At 37.5% G+C, this 23,596-nt stretch overlaps 2 protein-coding genes across 2 annotated transcripts in view; both read right to left on the bottom strand.

Moving 5' to 3' along the window:
• Positions 1-23,596, bottom strand: part of septin7a (septin 7a) — a 461,874-nt gene that overhangs the window by 65,617 nt on the left and 372,661 nt on the right. The window lies entirely within an intron of this gene.
• On the bottom strand, positions 9,509-10,291 carry lrrc3b (leucine rich repeat containing 3B). The gene has a single exon (XM_062436398.1). The coding sequence runs from the start codon at positions 10,289-10,291 to the stop codon at positions 9,509-9,511; it is 783 nt and encodes a 260-aa protein (XP_062292382.1).

Raw genomic sequence — 23,596 nt, 5'->3', positions numbered from 1 at the left:
GAAATCGACTCTACATCTTAGTGACAGATTTAAGCAATCAGTGTTGGCTTATATGGCTTTCATGAGCTAGACAGCCCCTCATATTCAATATTATTATCTGCTTTATAACCGAAAGCAAACTTAATAAACTGAGTCAGCCGCCTCATTAATCAAATGAACAGGAAATGCAGGGAAAGATATGACAGAAAAATATGTGTAAGATGATAACATAAATATAAAAAGACTTATGCTGTAGTTCTTTTTCTGCATTCTGTAGGTTATTGCAAAAGGCAAAATGGTTCTTTTATGTTTAATTTCTTACTTGTAGGCAGAGCTTTTATAGTCTAAGTTTGGAATTGCAATGAAGATAAACAGATCCCAGTGGGCCAGCAGGAAATAACAAGCGACTGTTCTCGTACCAGAGTGAAATATCAAGTTACTGCCGAGGCTCCATATAAAATAATGTTTTGAAGTGCAATTACGAAATGATAGGAGAGCATATTCAGTTTCCCATGATGAGGCACAAGAAAATTAAAAGGCGCCTGTGAAATTTCTCATGAGAGGTGAAAGCAGGTCTTTATCTTGTTGGTTAAGGAGGGAAGTTTATGTGTTTCATTCCAGGGGAAATTAGAGGTAAAGTAAGGACAAAAGATTGGGAACAATAAATATAATATAAAGTGGAAAACGGTGAATGCTACAGAAATTTAAGTTGTATATTCTTGTTATATCTGAGAACACTGAAGCTCACCAATTTATACCTTCTTTATAAACACGAAATGATTCAGATTTTGATTACTTTCAACAAGGTGAATTTTAGAGCTTAATTTCATACTGAAGCTGTTTCGGGACTCTCTAAACCAATTTATATTACCACTTTCTGTCAATTTTACTACTGCTACAAATATAACTGCTGCTACAATAATTGTACAACCACTTCTATTTCAACCATTAGTTGAACAAGGCAACATACTGTGTTGTTGCTACAGGCTACTAAAAATGATGCCATGGTGAAATAACATCCAATCACTTGTAACTGTAAAGATCCATGTCTGTTCTGGCTTGTAAAGTCTTCAGTGAGACTGTAAAGTAAGCAATCAGAAGACTTTTCGTGTCAACCCACGTCTTGGATGAGCCCCAACTGACATGAACATTTGTGCTACATTGGGAAAATTACAAGCCTTAAATAACAGTAATCGTTTCATCTCAACTTAGTTCAATGATATTAATAAGTACAACAACAACAACAATAATAATAAGGCAATTAGTTGGACGTAGGGCCATCTCAGGATCCCTGGTCCAGATAGAAGTAAGGAACCTAAAAATTCTTGAATGGAAGAAGAAACATGGCCAAGGAGAAGTAATGTAGAGAGCTGGGGGATGAGAGTGTGGCTGCAGAGATGTACTGAGGGGCAGACTGTGACAAAAATTCTAATTAGAAAATGATTGATGACAGTAATGTCAGTGAAAAGACAGTTAAAACTAAATATTGTACCACAGAGCTGGTGTTATTAATCTTTGATAAGGGAACTCTTGTCTTCACTTCAGACGCCACGGTCTTCATTGAAATGCAACACTGATTAGCTGCATCACTACCAGCATGAATAAAGTTCATGCTGGTAGTGATGCATTAAAGGTTTAGTCCTGTACATGCCAAGGACTAAACCTTAATACCAGTCTCCTTTCATAAAGACAAATATTTAAATCTTAAATAAAAAAGACTAGTCTTAACACTTGTTCTTCAAATGACAGTACAGCTGCTTTCAGTGGTGACACATTAACTGACATTTCATCTGTTGCACTTCTATTTTTTATGCTATTTCAGTAATGGTATTTTGAGCTGTATTAATATTTCCACTGTGTAAATATAAGTGAGAACTGTATTCTGGTCAGGGTGGAAAAACCTCTGAAGCAACATATCACATGAAGTAGGCTCCTCACAGTTTAAATTGCTCCTTAAAACTGACACCTCTTACCCTTCACAAGTGCATCGATATTAGGTGTAAAATCCTAAAGAGTTGCTAGTCGCAGAAAGTCATTCAAGTGCTTGTGTGTGAGCCTGGAACATAGTTTCATTTTATTGATACTCATCACAGAAAAAGCTTGTTTACAAAGATACGTTGTCCCGAACATGCACAACATTTTTGCATTCATGACTGTCAATTTGGGGTTACCCTGGTAAGAGATACCGATAAAAATGTGTCTAAGCCCAACGAGGCAAATTTGTCCTTCAAATCTGAATCACAAGTCAATTATCTCAAGTTGGATGTCCACAGGCAGATCAGAAGCCTTGACTATGAATGGCTAGTGAAAAATAAGTGTACATTTTATTGAAAAATTGGAATTACTTTTCTGCAATGTTCATGCTTTGCAAAGTTATGCTGTGGGTCGGACTGGACCCCTTGGTGGACCAGTTCTAGCCCGTGGGCCGTATGTTTGATACCCCTGGTCTAAGGCCATTTTCAAACCTTTGTTGTTTAGTCTGGTTGTATCTGACTCTGGTTTGTTGCAATTTGTTTGGGTAGATCCGAACATACGCAGATGCAGACCCCAAAAAAACCTTTCGGAGGTAGAGATCTCAGTCTGGCCATAAATGAATTCTGGTACAATTTGTTTGTGGTGGGAATATGATTGATCTGGACTGACCCACTACAAGACTACACTACAAGAATGCATATGAAAAACCTGGCCTGACAAATGGATTAGTCATGCAGGTTTCACAACTATTTCCTGACTGTGAAACTGTGAAAAATGCGACTGAAAAAATCCATTACTGTAATGTGTTACTCATTAACTTTGGAGGATGAGAAATAATCAAAATAAATAAATATACAGAAATAAAAATAAATAAAAATTGACAAATGGAAATGTAAAAACAAGACAGTTAAAGACATCATTTAATTTCTATTTCTACATTTATTTATTTTTAATTAAGTCATTTTTCATCCTCCATAATTAAATGCCTAACAGTGTGTATTTGTCGATCAAAAGGGAAATAAATAATACCATACACTAATGCATACCTCCTTTATTTCATTTTCTGTATGACATGCCATTACAATCCAACTAAGACAGTCAGTGGTAACATTTTCATTCTCAACTCCAGTCACAAGTGTGAGTTACTCTATCACACCTACCCATCCTGTGCACGGAAAACTGTGATATGGTACATTATTTTTCGGTTCAACAACTGTTTACATTGACATGGTTGATTCAGTTTGTTTTCCTAACCTGCTAAATAAACCTAAAATTGACAAATCCACTAAACAGTGAGAATCCTAAACTGAGAAAGCAAGGCTTATGTGTTCGGAACAAAGACCAGAGGTGGAGAGAGAAAAAAAAAAGAGGTAAATAAAATGGTGAGAGAAGTATTCAGGCACTTAGAAATACTCTCGGGTCCTTGGCTACACTGTGCTTCTTTACATTGTACATGCATTTTGTAGACTATCCTGATCCTGTCATGAGGAGTACGAGATTGCCTCTACAAGACAAGGCTAAGGGGTGTAGCACATTCAATAACAACTAATTAAAGGGATTTCAAGCATTTCACACAACATCGATGTTCCTATTTACATGTGATTCTAGTTTTCTCTACCTACATATTCTCATTGCATATCCCCTAAGATGTCATTTTAACAACCATTATTGTACAAATTCTGTGAAAGACACAATTAAAACATGAATTGAATGGAAAGCAACGTCCAATATCTAACATGTCACCAGTCATGTGCACGGTTTCTGTAGGTCATTATTCAATGTAGGTAGTATATATAAGATGAGCTTTTCCTGGTGAAAATCTGTTCTGATCTTTCTTTCATGTCTTTCATGTGTCTGTGGCTTTCAGTTGGCTCCTATGTTTTAGTGAGCTCCAGCAGCTATGATGGTAGGGAAGCCATTTGAGAAAATGACAGCATTGATTTTCTCGTCTCCTGCTGCCAGGAGTGTTATTAAAGGGAAATGATGCATGCATTGGCAGTTTGACTTGAATAGGAATGTTTGTGTTGATTTTTTTTTTTTTTTTTTTTCCTGACTGAGATGTTCATATCGCCTGCCATCCCCATGTTTTGGTCATTCTGTCCTCCTCTTGAAAGGGCATGGTAAGAATCAGATGGAGTGAAGGCAAACGGTAACAATTATCAGTCACAGCATTGACTCTGAAAGACTCGAGTAACCACAAAACACCAACAAGAAGAGTCCACTGAAACTAACATTTAGTCTTGTGCTTACATCTGATCAGTACAGATATACAAAGACTGACTCTGACTGACTCTAAAGACAACAGGAACAAACGTAGACTTCACAAACTGAAGGAATAAACGTACATACAGTACACCAGAGCAAAAGCCTTGTCCATTGATATTGTCAAACCACAACTATAACTCCTGGATAAGAAATTATTTGACAAAATAATCTCAGCCCATGGTCCACTTAAGAGATTTCAACTGGTCTTTAATGCTATTTCATGGTTATCATCAGTGGATGGAGTTGGCATCCTAACTACTTAAGTATGGAACTTCGCTCACGTGATAAAAGATGGTTGTTTATGAGGATTGATGGTAACTAGCTTTGGTTCGATGAAGTGAACGGGTCTCCTAACAGCAGTGTTGCCATTAACTGACTCCTGATCGAAGACTTGAATGTAGCCAGATAGCTATGTAGAAAGATGACATCCCCCATTATTAATCAAGCCTCTTAAGCTCTCTTTCTCCATCTAACAGCCATCAATGGACCAAACACCAGACCTATATGAATTGTTCAACAAATCTGCAATGTGGGCAGCAATTTTTGAGGTCTGCAACTATGCTAGTAGTGTCATGTCTTTAGGGTGTATCAGTAGGGATCTTAAGGTCTTTGAATGTTTTTTGGAAAGTTCTGCCTCCCTGTGGATGGATGTTCCATCTGCATGGATGTCACAGCAGACCCCGTGTAAATGGGTCCCACTGGGATGCTTCTGTTGGTCCCCTTGGATTTAGCAGTGTCATCCACTGATTGTAACTCCATATATGACAACATGTTATGCTGTCACTGAATTTCCATTCTTAGGCCATATGATGACATGACATGAGATATGGTTGAAATTTCCAAAGAAAGACAGTAATTTGACATTTATTAAGATTATTTTGTCAGACTACAATTCCTAAGGTCAGTGGGAAACATTTTCACTCATTATTTTGGGGCCCAGTTTTACAATGTTCTAGAACATCTACTGTCCCATACCTATTAATATTATCAAGTCCTTTACCACAAATATACTGTAATTCAGGTACAGAGAATTCATATGTAAAACTATACATGGACACATTATTGGAAACCATTTCTTTGCAGCTAACTGCACCAGATTTACTGTCTTCAGGTTCGATTAAAGGCATCAATATACTAGAAATGGGAAATAGGGAACAATTTACAATTTTAATTGATTTTCATTTTCTTTTTGAATTCTAAAACATTAAAGAAGCATCACATTTTTTAGGTCTACATGTGCAAAACACAACACGAATAATACAAAACCTGCACCACTTGCCAGCTGCAGATGGTCTAGTCAGTGTCAAATGCCTCAATTAAGGAGAACAAGAATATTCACTTGAATAATCAGTGTCAACACAGACAGAACAAAGTCCTGCTTACTAATTCATCTGCTTCTGCTGTTTGTGTTTCTTGACATCAACCTGATACCTGCTGACAGCTGTCAAGCTAGCATTAGCTACTGTGCTCCATGGCAGGACAACACTGAACATTGACTCACGCTGGTCAACTGAGTTCCATAGCTTCACCTCTTGTAAACAAAGACAATATCTCTTCAACACAAACTGAGAGCTCAGATTTGCTACAAGATAGCCATAGCCAGTTAGCCACCTGGAGTCACGAAAATCCTGTCAACTACACCAGTTGTGCATGTATTCATGTCACATTTCTTGGGACTGTTGTGACTCAAGACAGCAAATTTTGCCGGCTATCATCTATGTTATCATCATGTCAACCTTTTTGTGCACATTCATTTTCAATTCATATTTCGTACATGTGCAAAAACAAAAACTTAGATCAAATTCATTCATTGTATATGTCGTCCAGCCCTATGCAGAGGACACACAGGTGTCTTTGGAATTTGGAAAAGAGAAATGCATTTTGTAGAATCAAGATGTGCACCACGTTCAACATCATCTCAATTTTGGTTTGCATTGTCTCCAATATATTGCTGCCTTCAGAGACAGTTTAGTATGTTCTCATGCCACAAAGTGATAAATGCTTAATTCAGGAAAATAAAAAAATTAAAAATGTATCATGGCGTACTTTAAAACTTTAAAACACGGCAAGCACAAGCAAATACCATCACAAAATGTGGTTGCAGCAGTACTGTTGGTGTAGTGAACATGACAATCTAAGGGGCCTTGATACACCTACTGTTAATGGAGCTGATCCTAATTTTTTTTCAAATTTTAGATTTAGAAGAGAATGACTGAAGACTACAAGGTTTTTGGTGAAACTGAAAAGAGAAGGGGACAATATGAAATTGCTATTCTGATGATTAACTGATGTTGAATTGCTACATATGGTACCTTAAACGTAAGTCATATGTCATATGCAGTTCTAGTTCTCAAACAAGCACATACAGGTTTTCTGTGCATTTGGTTTATTTTATTTTGAGTTAAAGTACTGCAAAATATGATTAAACACAGGCATATATTGAAAACATGCAACCCTAAAAGGTGCCTTATGTAGGATTAGATCTATGGGTATATTTTTTAATAATTACAAGTAGTGTAACATATTCAACATTTGATAAATGTAAACAGTCATTTTTTAACATCTATAAGATTCGTTTAAAAAATGATCATTGCAAGGTAGATAAATTAATTTCTTTCTTGCATATAATTTACATAAATATAACCACTAAAAATATGTAAAATTTGTTAAATGTTGTTTTGCCTGCTAGAACCATCTTTTTAAGATTGGGGGATGTACACATCTTTTATTGTACTGTATGACATAATGAATATAAAGGAAAACTATGCTTCATAACAACGTGAGTTTTATTTTTGGAGCTCTGATGTTAACTGCATCAGTTATCATCTCCCAAACACAACACTGTTGATTAAAATAGGTCTGACAGGGAAAGAAAGCAGTCAGACAATCATCTTTAGTTAAAGATAAGTGGTAGCTAACCTGCATGAACCTGTGGCTAGTTGTCAGGCATACAGGCTGTAAACAAACCAACAGTGTAACTTGATTTGGACGTAAAACCACAAGTGAGAGCACCAGTGTCACTAATAATCCCTCACTGCACAGGAGGTTAAACCAGTAATGATCATTTTTGCAATATAATTATTACCCAAGAGCCTGGTTGGCCTGGGTATTTGTAAAAACCTGTCTGATATTTTATCTGACTTATTTTAATAAATAATGCTGCATTCTATGATACTGACAATGTTACAGTACTTTTTTACTGTAAAGTATTATAACAATGTATCTATGGATGTTAGTCAGTACCAGTGACTTAGTGATATCTAGGCAAAGTGCTGAGGTTTTTGGCAAACTCAAAGCTCACCAGTCTGTGCTGTTTTGGGGGGGAAAAAGTACTGTTAATAAGTTTTTCCTCTTAACTCCTCTGCTACTAGCAGTGACAACTCCTCAACAATGAAATCCAGTGCTACACAGGAGCCATGAGCCTGCCAAGTCATTACAACCATGATGGGTACAATCTAAACATTGGGCTTAGTTTCATTAATATTATATTTTTGTATAATCCAGAATGAGCCATGCTGATAGAAACAATGCATCATTTTTTTCTTGGTTAATTTCTTGGATAAACTCCATAAAGCTTGGAGTTAGTTATCCTGCATCTACCATACTGCACCACTTAAGCCTGATTTATGCTTCTGCGTCATTCCGACGCCGTCGTTGACCTTTCGAAATTCTGCGTTGAGGGATCGCGTTGCTCTGCAATTCACCGCCATGCCGCTAGGGGGTGTGTGTGGTTTCAGAGGAGTCATATCTGTATCCTTGTTTATCTTCCAGTCACAGTAGCATGTTTTTTTTTGTTTTTTGTTGGTCACAGCAGCATGTAGCATTGCGCTATGTGCACTAATAACAGAAAACACATACCTTTTGTTCATTATTAATAATAATGGTGGTGATGCAGGATGAAAGACCGGAAAAAGCAACTGCCGGAGGAACTGACGTTTTGAGCGGACCAATCACAGCCCTTGCAGTCTGCGTTGCCGTGACGCGTAGTTAGGATTTTTTGGAGGTGCACTTCAGGCTACGCCGTAGGGGTCCACGTCGACGCAGAAGCATAAATCAGGCTTTACTGTGATCAAAATGTAAGTATTTCATTTTTATTAAATTCATTTTAATAGATTTTAGTAAACTTTCTATTGGTACTATCTTTCCCAACCTTGTCACGAATTATACTTTCCCACTTCAACAACCAGGAGAAGCTGTAGCCTTATAAGAAGTGAAATCGGTAGCGCTTCATGTATGACATTTATTTCATAACTGCAATGATGATGCTCAATCATAAAAAGCTAAATGATCCTCCGGCCAATCAGAGTCCTGTTCTACAGAAGTCATTTAACACCAGAAAAATTGCAAGAGAGGATGAAAATAAAAAATATCCATGGACAGTCAAAATTATAAGATACCAAGTCAAAAAATTAAGTAAAAAATGATAAGACAGTAACTCAAAATTGTAATATACATATTGTGAGCTAGTGTCTCATAATTTCAGGTAGAAAATTGGAATCTTGATTTTGTGTCTATAATTTTGACTCACCGTAGTTCTTTTTATTTTTATTTTTATACCCGTTTTGTCCTGGCAGAAATGGACTTCCATATCACCTAGTATTTTCCGTGGCCACAGTTTAAAGACATTTACTGTCAGTGAAATCTCTACATATCTTAATTGTGAAGGTTTTATCTCAATGTGTTATTTGTTTCTATTAAAGACAGGCCCCCATAGGTTTAATGTTCTAAAATATTAAACTTGTAGATTAAATAGTTTCTATTAGATTCTAGGATTCAGAAATGTAAATCTAACTCATCAGATACTGTAATTTTCATACAATTTTAAGGGATATGTATGATGCAATTGGTTTAGCAAGTTAACGTAATGTTATATTTTACGATGGGCTTTGAGATACCAAAATAAGAGAAATGGAGTATAGGGTGTCATGTCTTATAAATATAATTTTTTTTTTTTCAGATACTCCAAATTTTCATTAAAAAAAAAAAGCCATTACCATGTCAATATTTAAACCTGAGATTCAAATTTTCAAAACTCCTTAGAAAAGACAATGGTGGTTTTAGGCTATTGGACCCTGTGGCCTCCCTTCTCATCTCATCTCTGATTCAGTCATGAACAAACCCTGGTAAGGACATACAACAACATTTCCAAAATACAAATATTTCTCGACAGTTTTGATGCTCATATCACCTAAAGGTTTGAAATAGTAAACACTATAAATGCGGGTCCTGTTACATAAACATTTTGGTGTTCATTAGGTTTGTGTGGGACACAGTCACTTTGACACTGCTGTCAGACAACAGTGCTTATGTCGTCAGCCTCATCAGGTTTCTTGGGCTTGCTGGGGAGAGACTTGAGGTACTCCAGGTGGCGTCGGGCGTCCTCCTGGTTCTGACGAACATAATACACCACGTATGAAATCACCATGGCGAACCAGCCAAACATGGTCACTAGCATAGCATAGTCTGTGGTCCTTTTGGCCAGGTTACAGAGGTCTTGGTTAACTGCCAAGAAAGGTCGTCCCTCCTGGTCATGAAGCTCTGAGCTCCTGCAGAGAACCCGGGCAGCGGCCTCATGGTTGTGGGCCATTCCACCAATGGCCTGCTGGAGGGCACAGTCACAATGCCAGGGGTTATCATCCACAATGACGCGGGCCTTGAGTCGAGCAAAGGCATCCTTGTGTACGCTAGTGATGCGGTTGTGGGAGAGGTCCAGCACCTGCAAAGTTGCCTCTATGCCACTGAAGGCACCTTCCCCCAATGTCTCCACTGCATTGTAAGAAAGATTGAGCTCCCTCAAAAGTCTGAGTCCGTGGAAGGCTTGATCGGGCACGGCGCCTATCTGGTTGTGATCCAACCTCAGCAGCACAGTGTCGACTGGGAGGCTGGGGGGGATTTCCTTGAGTCTGGACTGACTGCAGGTGACATTGAGGCCGTGTAGGTGGGAGTCGCGTTGACAGATGCAGCCCTTTGGACACATGCTGGCCGAGGGGAAGCACAGGGCCATGAGGACAAGGCTCTGAAGGAGCAGGCACATGGGGATGGAGCGCGACAGCCACAAGTCCAGCAGAGTCATACTGACAGGCTGTCAGCAGCATCCCGACTGGGGCCGCAACACCACCACTGGTCCCTTAGACACATCGCATAGTAGCGACTGATCGTCACTGTCTGTCCACTGGAGATACTGAAGTACTGCGAACAGATGCTATCATGCTGAGGCCTGAAACAACATAAAACAGAAAGTCAAGGTGAAAAATGTACCTGCATTTATTCTACTCAGACATTTTTTTATTGTTCTGTTTTCAGTATCATCATCCAAGGATTTACAAATTTAGATACTCAAAGCAGCTTGATTTGATCATTGACATTAGAGTTGTAAAGAGGGAGGGGCAATTTTGGGTATGCCTTGGTTCTGAAACTAAAAGTCCCATTCAATTTTCCCATAAACAATGTTGTGGGGTTCACGGGGCTCACACTACTATAGCTTGCATCAACATCAAACTCTCCCAGTTAAATCATTGGTACAAAAGAAAATGTCTGGTTCTTTGAAGAAAAAAAAAAGTTGAAGGCACAAGACTGCATACGTAAAAACTCTGGAATAGAAGCTTAGTCTTCAAAGGTGCATTTCGTCAAGAAACATCCAATCCCTTAGATTAAACTCCTGTCAAGTGCGCCGCTAACAGCAAGCTAAAGCCAAAGATTCCCATGTTGAGAAAACTGATTTTACAATCTACAACATGAATTGACTTTTAATTTCTGGGGCACGTTTGAGTGAATTCAGTAACTATGGCACCACATTTTGTTTATGGCTGCTATGTCGTATCGTTTTGAATTCAGTCTAAATTAAGCCTCTGACTGGCTTCTTCTACATAGCAATAGCAGCTGAGGCTCATTCTAATGACGGATGAAACACAAGTTCTCAGAAATGACATTTAAATCATTGAAACTGATTGGAACCTTTAGACCAGTGGTCTCCAACCCTGCTCCTGGAAAGCTACTGCCATGCATGTTTTAGGTATCTCCCCACTCTAATACACCTGATTCTTATTATTAACTCATTATCAAGCAGCTGAAGCTTGTCAAAGGGCTTGATAACGAGTTCATTGTTAGAATCATTAATATTTAATGTAAAGACCACAACCACAACCTGTGGTCCAAACACTGCATTAGTATTCATTCCCTCACCCATAGAAAGAAGCACATACTTTACTGTGTGTTGAACTATTTTCTTGTATTCAATCCAACATTCCAACTAAATAATAATTGTCCATTAGTTTGCTTCATAAATACTCGTCCTAGAGATTGATGCTGTAACTCTCTTCAAGGTAAAATCTAATGGTGCAGTTTGTTTGGAATGTATAGAGAAATAGGACTATACAGAGAAATAACCATTTACATTTTTAGTTTCTTTTGACAAACTGGAAGTGATAAACAGATTTTTCTGAGAGACCTTGAGGAGAATAAAAAGATACAAAATCTAGACTGCTGCTCTTTCTTTGCCACATTCGAAGAAATAGACAGGCCCTGAATGGCTGTCTCCATCTCTTCCAAGAATCTTCCATTTATCTGTCCTGGCACAGAGGTAGCAATGATGTCTAACAACAGCCTATGAGGAAGAGAAGAGGCGAGGGATCATCTGTTTTCTGCAGCACAGTGAGGACCGGTGACAGCTCCCAGGCCCACATCAAGCTGTTTATCCAGCTGCTGCTCTGCCACAAGAGGGAAAACCTGTTGTATGGAAACAGGTTTTGTGTTGGATCTATTAAAGCCTGCGCTTTGCTTATGGGAGACTTGGTCTTCTGACACTGTCCTCAATATAACTATTAATTATTACCTAATAAATTACCTCAGTTCTCCTGGTGTGTTCTTTAGGAAGAGTCAGAGCCCAAAGGAAATAACTCAATATCAATATAATAGACACATCAAATCAAATATATGTGTAAAGCACTGGTCTTTTTTGTTACTACTGTTTCTGGTTTATTATGCTGTTTTCTTGAATTTGCATACGGTACATCATAATGACTTTTACTTAGAAGTTACTCCAGCTGCAGTGTATTGAATCATATTGTGATACTATAAAATATATCATTATATTATAAGTATAAAATGGAAACAACACTGTGCAGTGGTGCTTAGAATGATATTCAAGCCACTGTTCAGAATATTTATGGTTAGCATTTCAGTAATTATCTAGTTTTCATTGTTAGTGATGGAGTCTGGGGTTCCTGTGCAGAATTCAAATTGCCTTCACACGCATGAAGGACTCACAGACAATGATGCAGCATGTAACCCAACATTCAACTAGTTCATTTTTAGTTCATTGATAACAGCCTTGTCAGAGCCGTTTTAAGTCCCTGCTAAAGCAAGTGGAACATCTTACTACCGCTGCTTCACATGAAGAGCACTGAGCTGACAAAACACGGGTCGCTTTTATTTCAGAGCTGTCACAGAAAAGTCAATGCTCGTAGCCGGGGTTAGTTTAAAAAAAAAAAAGAAGAAAAAAGAGTCGTTTTCTGCATCTTTTGTCAGTGGATCGTTTCAAAGTTTTTCAAAGGAATAATGAAACAAGAGGCAGCAGCTACAGTTATTATTGACTGACTTCTTTATTAAATCAATACGAGTCTGTTTGTTTGCACCATCAACGGATACACCAGTTGCTGTTGCTGTTACCACGGTAACCACGGCTGACTGAATCAACTGAGACAGAAATCTTAAGGATTATAACTTTAAAGCTAAATGCGAACATCAGTATGCTGCCATGATCCAAACAACAATCTTAATAGGGATGCTAATGCTAATGTTTATCATCAGGGGTCATGTTTACCATGTTCTCATGCTAATAATTAGCAGTAATCGCAAAGTACAACTGAGACTGAAGGGAAAGTCATTAGTGTTGCGGGTTTAGGTCATTAAAAAAACTAGTGGATAAAATGAAATTTTTCTCTTTCTGATGGGAATATTAATGTCTAAACCACAGTTAATGTCAAGCCATTAAACAGTTGTCAAAACGTTTCATTCACAACCACAAATGTAGTAAATCTCATGATGGTGCTAAAATAAAAGTTATTAAAAGTCTTTAGGATACATCAAGTGGGAATCTCATGGTGGTGATAAAAGTAAAGTTAACATTGTCATTAGGATACAAGTGGAAACCATGAATATGTGTATACATATTATATTGTAAAATATTGTGTGTGTGTGTATATATATATATGTATATATATCCATCAAGTAGACAATGAGATATTTGACTGGATACGTGAAAACTTTTATTTTGAATTGTTTTGACTTAAAAAAAGTAAAAGGATCACCAAGTAGATTCAGCCTCTGGGGACCATGAACGTCCATACAACATTGCATGGCAACTCATCCCATATATAAAGTGTGGATCAAAGTGGTGGATGGAAAGACATTGTGATCCCACACAGCCAGCATGGCTGTCAAATATAATTTGAAGTCATTAGCTTGAGAGGCCTTTCAGATGTCATGAATCTGCTGCTGTGTGAAGTCTTATTCTGTCTGTTTAACCAACAGCCCTGTTCTAGAATAAGATTCTAAACAGCTCAAGGCTTATAGACAGCAGCCCTGTGACAAAATCTAATTTAAGACCTTTATTATTTTGGTGACATTGTGCTCCAGTGATTCATATTCTAAACATGTAGCAAGAAAAAAGCTCTTTTTTTTTTCTTGTTAACAAATCTCATGTGCAGACCCCAAACCAACAATTTATCGATCTACTAACAAGTATTGTGTTTGTATCAAAAGCCTGACATATCTAAGTCCTCTGTGCCAAAGAGTTCCATTGTTATCCAATAACTATTAAAAACAACAACAAATACCACACATTATTGCACTAGAATACCAAATGTGGATTAATCCACCACTGAAAATAGTTCCAAACAAATGTACAATTTCTTCCTGTTTGAATTGCTTCTTTCAAAAAATACAGTTTTAGAAAATAACTGATCCTTTTTTTAAATCAAGCTATATATTTAGTAGCTATTTTTGAAGACTGATATTACCACAGAGAGCCACAGAGAGGGTAGAGCAGTTGGAAAGCATTGGGAGATGTTTTAGGGTGTTTGTGGTCAGTGATGAAAAAAAGGGATTAATGCTAGCCTCATCAAAGAGGTCCTGCATTAGTACTAGTTAAAGCATATTACTACTGTAAAGCATATTATTCTGTCATGTTGTCAGAATGATACATGAATGGTCATGACATAAATATGCAAATCTTAGGTAATAACAAGCAAAGCTGAGATTTCATTTTGGGTAATTCTATGGAGGTGAAAAATGTCACAGTCACTCAGGGAGAAATGAAAAAATTTAAAAGTCTACCTGAAACATTCAACTGAGAATGTAAATCAGGAAACATAGCCTTTTAGACGCAGATTATTTAACATATCATCCCAAATGCACTCAGTCCAGAACCTTCTTGTATAATAGATGCCTGAGTTGGACCATTGGTCAAAACGTAGGTCATTCTATTCTATTCTTGCACTAAATCACATATCAAACACACTGTTTGTATGTTGTGAGTTGTTTAAGATCCAAATATATGCACTTTTATAAGATACAGGTTTGTAAGAGCTTTTGCAATTGCTATAACCACCACTTAGGTATAATGTGAGTTGATTTCAAATCTCACGATATGGTGAAAATATGTCCAGAAACTTAATTTTTAAGTTTAGAGCTACTGACATTTTCTGCACAGACTGGGTAAGAAAGAAGCAAATGTCATGAATATTTATGTGGCCTTAAATGCTCGGTTGACAGTGAGTGAGTCTATACACAGAGGACAACTGTTGCTACAGGCTTATATCTCTGTCTTGCCATTAAGACTCCCTCCAAATCTTTAAAGCCTATGACGTATGAAAAACGCCTGCTTGGAATAATAATTTGTGAATTTGAAATAGCTGCAGCATGTAACTTTGTATAAAAACCACCAATAATCTTTTAAACGCTGGTGTTCACATACAGGATAAATAAATTAAACCCATTGTTAATTAGCCAGCTTTAAAAGTGTTGGCAGCCTTTAAGCTAAGCTAGGCTAATTACGTCTCCTGCTGAGTACATGCAGGCACATGCTACGAGCTGAAAAAGCATTAACATATTAGGGTTGACATGTTTAACTTATTAGCAAACAGTTGCTTAATTCCACATGAAGTAGTTATGTATCAACATTATGAATCATTTGGAATGTGTTTCTGTCCACCTGGTGATTATTAGTCCAATATTCACTCTCTTTTAGCAGTTCTTCCTTTCTACAAACTCCTACAATCTAGCTGCTAAATGCTCCACTATCATTACCAGCTAGTCACTAACTGGGTCTGTTTGCCTTTAAGTGCTGAGCAGGTAGCGTACAGTGGGTTTTTAGAGCTTTCCTCTAAAAACAGCCTGAAAATTATGCAATGAGACTGAATCAAAACAGTAAAGTGTTGTCCAGATGGCTAAACAATGAGCTGAAACTGGCTATAAATCTCTGTAAAGCCAAGGGGAGCTGCTGATGATTCTCTCTAGGTCCATCACGAAGAGCAACGCGTTTCATAGTACACATTGTGAAAACACTTATTAAGATAAGTCAGAGCGTAAGATAAGTAAGACTGTATCAATAAAGGAAAATAATAAAGAAGAAAAAAAGATACACTTTAACAGATAACATGAGATTGATATCCATCTTCTCATCTCACTCTGGTGACTTTATCACAAAAAGCACCTTTTAAATAAACTTTGCTTACTTACTAAAATGTAGTCTGACATAAAAAACTACGTGCTGAACATGTCTCAACTTTACACTTTTTTCTTTTTCCAATTTGTGCCAAATTACACCACCCTCTCTCTAGAATAGCCTAACAATTAAACATTAAATACCAGCAAATTAGGATAAAATGAAGGGAATATAAAAACCTGTAAATTAAAACGCTGACTAAAAAGCTCTCAGGGTCGGAGAGGACCATTCGATGTACAAACTGTTTTTTTCTGTAACACCAGACACTGCTGTTCCCACCTGTCAAAGTTGGTTTCTTCTAATAATGACTGCAATAGTTCCCTAAACATAACCATGTAGTATAATTAGGGCTGGGCCTGAAAAAATTGATACCAAGTAGTATTGAAACGTCTCCCATTAAACGATACCTGTCAATCCTTTTTACACTTAGCCCTAAGTACAATGTTCCTACATTTAACCCATATTCACTGTTTTCGCAATAGTCATACGGAAGGAACTGAATACCCTATGGTGTCATTCAGGTATTGGATCTCCTTATAGTTTACTTTATGACATACAGTATGTGCATAAAAAGTCAACAAACTGCTATGGAACAGGAAGGATGCAGCTGGGGAGACTTCAAAACCCCTCAGAATGTGAAGAGGTGTGACCTCCAGAACCTCTGTTCCCTCTGTTCTTTCACTCTGCATTTGATATTAGACATTAAAAATACTGGGCTGTGCCGACAGAGACACATCTGTGTGGATGTGAGACAGAGCATGGTCTGTTCTCTCATATTTACTTCCAGCGAGGCACGATTGCATAACCTTTTGAACTACATCTCATCTCATCTACACAACTAAAACTTCAGCTGTATTTAAAATGGATCCATATTTCTCTATCTAAAATCCTCCACTGAGCATTTAGTTAAGCCCCAAATTGAATACTGCAAGGTTACCAACGGATTACTTACAAGTAGGGATTTTTTATAATACTCTGAAATTGAAAGTTTTTTGGAAGGTAGGAAGAAATTGGTGTTCCTACACAGAATTCTTAACATTTTGTGCAACATTTTGAGATACCTCCTGTGTCAGGTCAGAGGCTGTCGAGCAACGCCTCCTCAAGAGTTCAATTCATCTTCCAAGTATCTCAAGGAATTTTGGCCTTGGTTATGAAAACTCCCACTACTATTCATTGATTATGTACCAGTCAATTAATGTGCCTAATGATTCAAAGTTGGCATGGTAAAAAAATAATTAAATGTCACATTTGCTGAGACAGAACAATGCTGCTGAGAGCAATTAAAAAAGCTACAGAGGACGTCAGAACTCGACTTGGTTTTTCTCGTTTTTACTGGATACTATCAATGCTAGACAAAGTGTAACTTAAACATGCTACAGACTGTTGGGGGTGTGAAACAATCCCTTGGGATTCCTATACATTCATTCAAGGAAAGTCTCTTCATTTATGAGTTTTTGGCAGCAGATGGATGGTCGGAAAAACACAGATAACATACAGGCATGGTTGGAATAATGACTGTTCATATTAGCCCAGTTAAGATAGACTTGAGGGTCAATCTGGGCGAAAGTTGCATCAATAATATGACATGTTGTCCGACCATTTCTAAAGGGCAAAATGTTTCTATCTCTTCCAAATGATCACCCTCGAAGGAATGGAGGATGGAAAGCCTTCTGTTTAGCCCTCTCCTGGCCAGATGACACTACCTTTCTCATCTCTTTCAAGAACTCAAGACCACCATCAAACACAGGGTGGAAAGCCTTCTAGCCCCCTCCTGGCTAAATGACACAACCTTTCTCATCTCTTTCAAGAACTCTGTCTTTTCTGGTCCTTTGTAGACTCAACGAAATGGATTGTACAAATGTGGAAATCAGTACACACCTTGGGACAGTTTCTACTTGTAAGCATTCATGGCTGTATACGCTGATAATGACAGAAATGGTTGTGTAGAATGAATAAGGAGATAGACAAAGAAGTTAGACCTTTGCCAACTTTGACACCTGCTCAAATGTGTTTCATTTAGACCTTGTTAGGTGAAAACAAGTTCTTGGTTTGAGGCATACTAGTGACTTAACCAGAATACCAAGCACTATATTTAAAAGCATACCCTGTCTTGAAATATGGTCAGTAAAATGCTGCTGTTGTAAGTATGTAACATTGACAGTAGTAGATAATGAGTCATTATTTATGCATTTGTCATTTATTTTCTTGATTAATTGATAAGTTGCGTGGTCCATAAAATATAGAAAATGGTGAAAAATGTTGATTACAGTTTCGCAAAGCCAAAGGTGACATTCTCAAGTGTCAAGTTTTGTTTTGTCCCGACCGTCACTCCACAACCCAAAGGTATTCAGTTTACTGTCACAGAAGCCTTAAGAAACCAGAAAGTATTCATATTTGAATCAGAGAATTTATTCTTCTTAAAAAATGACAATTAACCAATTATTCAAATAGTTGGCAAGGACCTAAGCCCCTTTCACACATGCACTGCAACCCCGATTATTTTCCAGACATTACCCGGAGGAGTAAATGAATGAGATGCAAATGTGTCAATCCAGGATATCTGACTGGTTGGAGCAGTATTTACAAATTGCCCTGAAGACACATCAGAAAAGATTACGTTATGAAAATTCAGGCAGCATCTGGAGGTGCCATCTAGTGGCTATTAGAGGAACCGCAGTTTAGTCGATATTAATATTACCGCCTAGCAACTTTTGCAAGACAATGACAACTCATTAACCTTAAAATTAAAGATACAAAGCACAGTATAGCTTTATTAACAGGATTACAGGATTACTGAGTCAAATTGCCAACTTGGAAACACAATGACCTGTTAAATGCTGTGCTGTGGAGCATCAATGTGACTATCTTACACGTTATAAAGAAAATATGAACATGATACAAATCAAACACAGGGTGGATTCATCCAGAGAATTCATCCTTACATTAAGCCACCGAGGTTGATATAGCTCTACTTTTAAAGGACGCAAATATGAGGAAAATTGGTTGGAAAATTGCCTGCAATCAGTATGTTTGTGCCTCTCCTGGGAGGGGAGGAGCTCACAATCAAAGAATCATTAACCTGCTGGTGTGAAGCACTTACTGTCCCCCAGCTCGGCACTGTTTTCCCCCCCCCCCCCAGTAGGATGGATTACAAGGTACGGCTGAAGGCAGGGCTGACATACTACAACCTCCACATGTCAAAGCAAAACTGGTTCATGCCTAATACAGGTTAGATTGTGAAAGGTCATATCACCTTGCCTGTGAGAATGAGAGTTGCATATTCTCCATCAGCTAACAGGTAATATTTCAAACACTGCAAAATACACTGAAAATGTTCCAATTTTTTAAGACCACAATCAGTTTGTATAATATCTTGATGAATATCTTGCTGGTCAACCCATATATTGTACTAATCATGATGGGATTGTTGAAGATAATCTCAGGGGTTTGTGAATTTTAGCTGCACTAATCAATATAATATTTCCATATTGACATAACAGCTGTTATATAGCATTTTAACCTCTTTCAGCTCATTGTTTTGTTTTGTTTTTTGTTTACAACCCACAACTTAACTGTCATCCATTTAGTTTTTAACAGCAGCAGGCCCTACTAAACCACAGTACACAATGTTCCCAACACCAAATGTTAGTCACTAGCTGGTAAACATTAGTAGAACATTAAAAGCCATATGTTTCCCTAAAAACAGAGGAAAAAGCAGAGTGGTTATTAGGCTTAGAGTCATCAGATGGACTTTAAATGAACGCCAATGTTGCTCCATGACTGCCAAACGGTACAAGCAACTGACAACCAACATATTTTACATAAAAACTTCATATGGTGATGATATGTCAGTGTTGTATCAACATCTTATTCTACTGCCCCCAAGTGGCCAAAACATTAACAACGAAATAATGAATGCAGTTTGAAAAGCAAAAGCTCATTTTAATAGATAGGATGACTTCATATGTACAAATAAAAGTAGAGAATCTACCGTTTGTGAATGAATTAGACATGATTAATAGAGCTGCGATGATTAGTCGATTAATCAACTAGCTACTAAATTCAGCACCAACTAAGTTTTTTGTTTATATAGTCTAATCTATGACTGTAAACTGCTTATCTTTGGGTTGTGGACTGATGTTCAAGAAAACATTTGAGGACATCATCTTGGAAAAGAAAATAATCAACAGATTCATGAAAACAATGGTTAGTTCCAGCCCTAATTAATAATATTACTAATAGAAATGACTAGTTCTTTGATGAGGCTGTAGTTACTATTCAGCTTTAAAATTCCAGAATAAGTAGTTGGCAAATAATCCTCAGTGGCACAGAGGCAGGTGGTGATCAGATCTGACATAATCAATGAATTCAATACTCAGATAACATATAACCACACTGGCCTCATTAAAACACCCTCAGCAGCATTGTTTAACCTTTTGTGGGAATCTGTTAAGACCACGCAGACCTCTGCAGATAACTGTGGAGACTTTTATACCATTATTATTATCATTATTATGACCCGGTCAGTTGAGTTTTTAAAGGTTCATCAGAGTGCAAGTACATGATGCATTTTTGCCTGAAGTTGTTAATCACTTTTAACAATATTTGGAATCTACATTCTGACTATTTTTGTGTAAAAATTTAAATTAAAAATGTCAAGAAATGCCCCCAAAAAGGATGACACTGACTTCATCATCCACAGGGTTTTTTTCTGGGAAATTGCAAGTTAACATTCTAAAATAAAAATAAAAACATACATATGGTTGATGTTTCTTATACTGATCACAGTGTTTACACTCAATATACACACGCCTGACTAGTTTAGGTCAAACATACAATGATACATGCTTTACTTAGCGGAATATAGACACATTTGGACCTTTTCTGTCATTTAATAGTTTTCTGCTGTAAATAAAAATAAATTAATCAATTTATCAGAAAAAATGGAAAAATCAAAAAACAATGACACCTGGCACAATGCTCAGTGCATTGAACACATATGAAAACAGTATGAGGCTTGATACATGACACTAGTCTTATTATGGACTTAGTATTCCTGGACATTTGAAGAAGGCTTTGAAATAATTTAGACCTTCATTGTGGGATAGTTAAATTTACAGAAGGTATGATTAAACAGGTCCTTTGAATACATTAAATATGGAAAATCCAAATAAGCATCTCCGTATTTATAAAAGTGTTTTTTTTTTAACCACTGAAGGCCAAAGAATAAAGAATAAAGAAAAACAGTGCATTCATGTGGAGTCTAATCCACATAAATATTGGGAATGTGAGCCATTTATAGACAGATAGTGCAACACAAGTAGATCTAATTGATAAATCATTTCAGTTATTTTATAAAACTCCAAATTTGCAGATTTATATCAATACATTTAATATCATCTAATCATTTTAATATTTTAGAATCGTGTTTGATCACTGACATCAGGAAAGGAAATAACATTTCATGCACGGAGATCTATAATATTTAAACGACACAGATGTGATTAAATAACCGGTTTCTCTTCTCAAAAGAGACAGCAGGGTTTACCTCGTCCATCAGGAGTCTGGTTGCCGCCTTGTGAATGTGACACACTGCTCAGTATAATCAGAACAAACACAGACCTTCTGACCGGAATGCACCTGAAGTCAGAGAGAAGATCCAGCTGTTGCCTCACATGTGGAAAACCCTCCCTGCCTTCACACTAACTATTTCACTGCCGCATGCATGAATTGAAATCATTAAAAGCCTCTTTATCATATGACAGGCAGGGCTCAGCAAACACAGCCTGTCGTTAATATAACCTAAACAAACAACAGCACAAGAACCGAACAATTAGCTTCACAAACAGACGTGATGTTGTCAGGCTTTCCAGTCCAATAAACCTCAACTGTGGCCCCGATCTGGTAAATGGAAAGAACGTCACGCAGAACGCCATTAAATAATTTATTAATTTAAAATATAAAACCTCACTGGCAAAAAATGGCTGTATCTTGTGTGATATTACACCAAGGTTGTCAATCTATAGTAGCGACACTTAAATTCGGCATGCATTGAAGACAAACAGCAGCGTTACTTTTAATAAGATTTCAACTTTTATAAATGCTTCACAACGGCCGCTGCCGCCCTCTGCGGTGCGTGTCGCTCGGAAAAGATCGCATTAAACTGCAGATGAAGCAGGTGTAAAGTTGAATATTTAGACAAAACAAAGACATGCTGGTGGATTCTTTATGAGCCGAATTAATGCACGGATTTCACACATCTGAAAATCACATTAGCTCCCATTTGATGCGTTGTGTCATTTTGATAATAACCAAAAAAACACTAATTTACATCTTTCTAAATGGAGTCTGGCAGTACGTGATCTGTGAAAACATCACGCATCAGCCTCCCTGCGCTGCCGACACCAAAGCAAAGCTGATTGTGAGGAAACACAGAATGCAAAATACCAAACACAAACCGCACATATAATCCACCACTGTGTAAATGATACATGTAATAATACCAATTCCTTCGTGCAGAAAAAAGGGAATGATGAGAGGCATGGAGCATGGCAGAGGACAGACAGCACAGCATCAACAGCACAGCAGCGACAAGCTCGGGCGCAACAGGCGACACAAGTCTCCTCACCTGCAGACTCAAGTGAAAATGTTCACATCACATTTAAGCTGGTCGGACAGAGCTGTGAGGACAGTCTGCCTGCTGGAGAATCCGCTCACAGGCGCACAAGTCGCAGTGTGGTTTGGCATCTTTACCTTACCAGGAGAAACCTGCACAGGAGTGAATGAAGAGAAAGGGAGGGGTTCTCTGTGTGAAGCCACTGTGTGAAGAGGACACCAGCACATCCGGCCTCATCTTTCACTGTAAAACCATATATATTCTATATAACGCAGGTAATATTATGTAATGTTAAAGATAAACTCAGGCATCATTAAGGATGAATGTTCAAAAGACATATTCTTCTCTGGATTATAAAATGAACTGGATTTTTTTTTCTTTCATTTAAATGTTTTATTCTAGTGTCATACAAGGGATGTAGCTCAAAGTGCGTGTTCCATCATTTGTGGAGTATAATGAAAGAAAGCCACACTTCCTGTTTTTCTTGTGCACATAATTGTGTGTATTTAAAACCCAGCAGTAAATGATCTGAGAGCTAGTGAAGGATTATAAAATGACACCAACCCTTTAAAAAGAGCTTTAAAAACAAGTCAAAGCAGCTTAAAATCTATTCTAAAAGATACTGGGAGTCAATGAAGTTCAGCTATAACCAGAGTAATATGCTCTAGATGGAAATTGTTCAACTTTACTCTATACACAGGCCTATATTAGAACCTGCTGAACTCCTGCTGACCCGAACACAGTGACACACAGCAGAGTGTAAATGTCAGTTTCAGTGTATGGCCTCCAGAAAGCAGCCAGTCATCAGCTTTGTTTAGGAATGTTTAAAATATTACAGGAACTAAAATAAAAGAGGTCTTTAGTACAGAAACTAAACTCAACTCACAGTTCACTTACTTACTTTTTGAAGAGCTTTCAGATGTTAACCCCTTATTTCCTTTCACTGAAGAATGACCTCGGATGTGGTTGAAAGCTACAGAAAGAAGAGTTTTTCTACAATTTTTTTCTAATTAAATTGACTTTTTTTTTTTTTACAT

Source organism: Scomber scombrus, chromosome 16 (assembly GCF_963691925.1).
Source record: "Scomber scombrus chromosome 16, fScoSco1.1, whole genome shotgun sequence".
Classification (NCBI taxonomy): domain Eukaryota; kingdom Metazoa; phylum Chordata; class Actinopteri; order Scombriformes; family Scombridae; genus Scomber; species Scomber scombrus.
Note: the sequence above shows the minus strand (reverse complement) of the source record. Positions and strands in the feature narration are given on the sequence as shown.

Excerpts from the sequence above, each read along its gene's own strand:
- lrrc3b (XM_062436398.1), bottom strand. The coding sequence starts at position 10,291 with ATGACTCTGCTGGACTTGTGGCTGTCGCGCTCCATCCCCATGTGCCTG.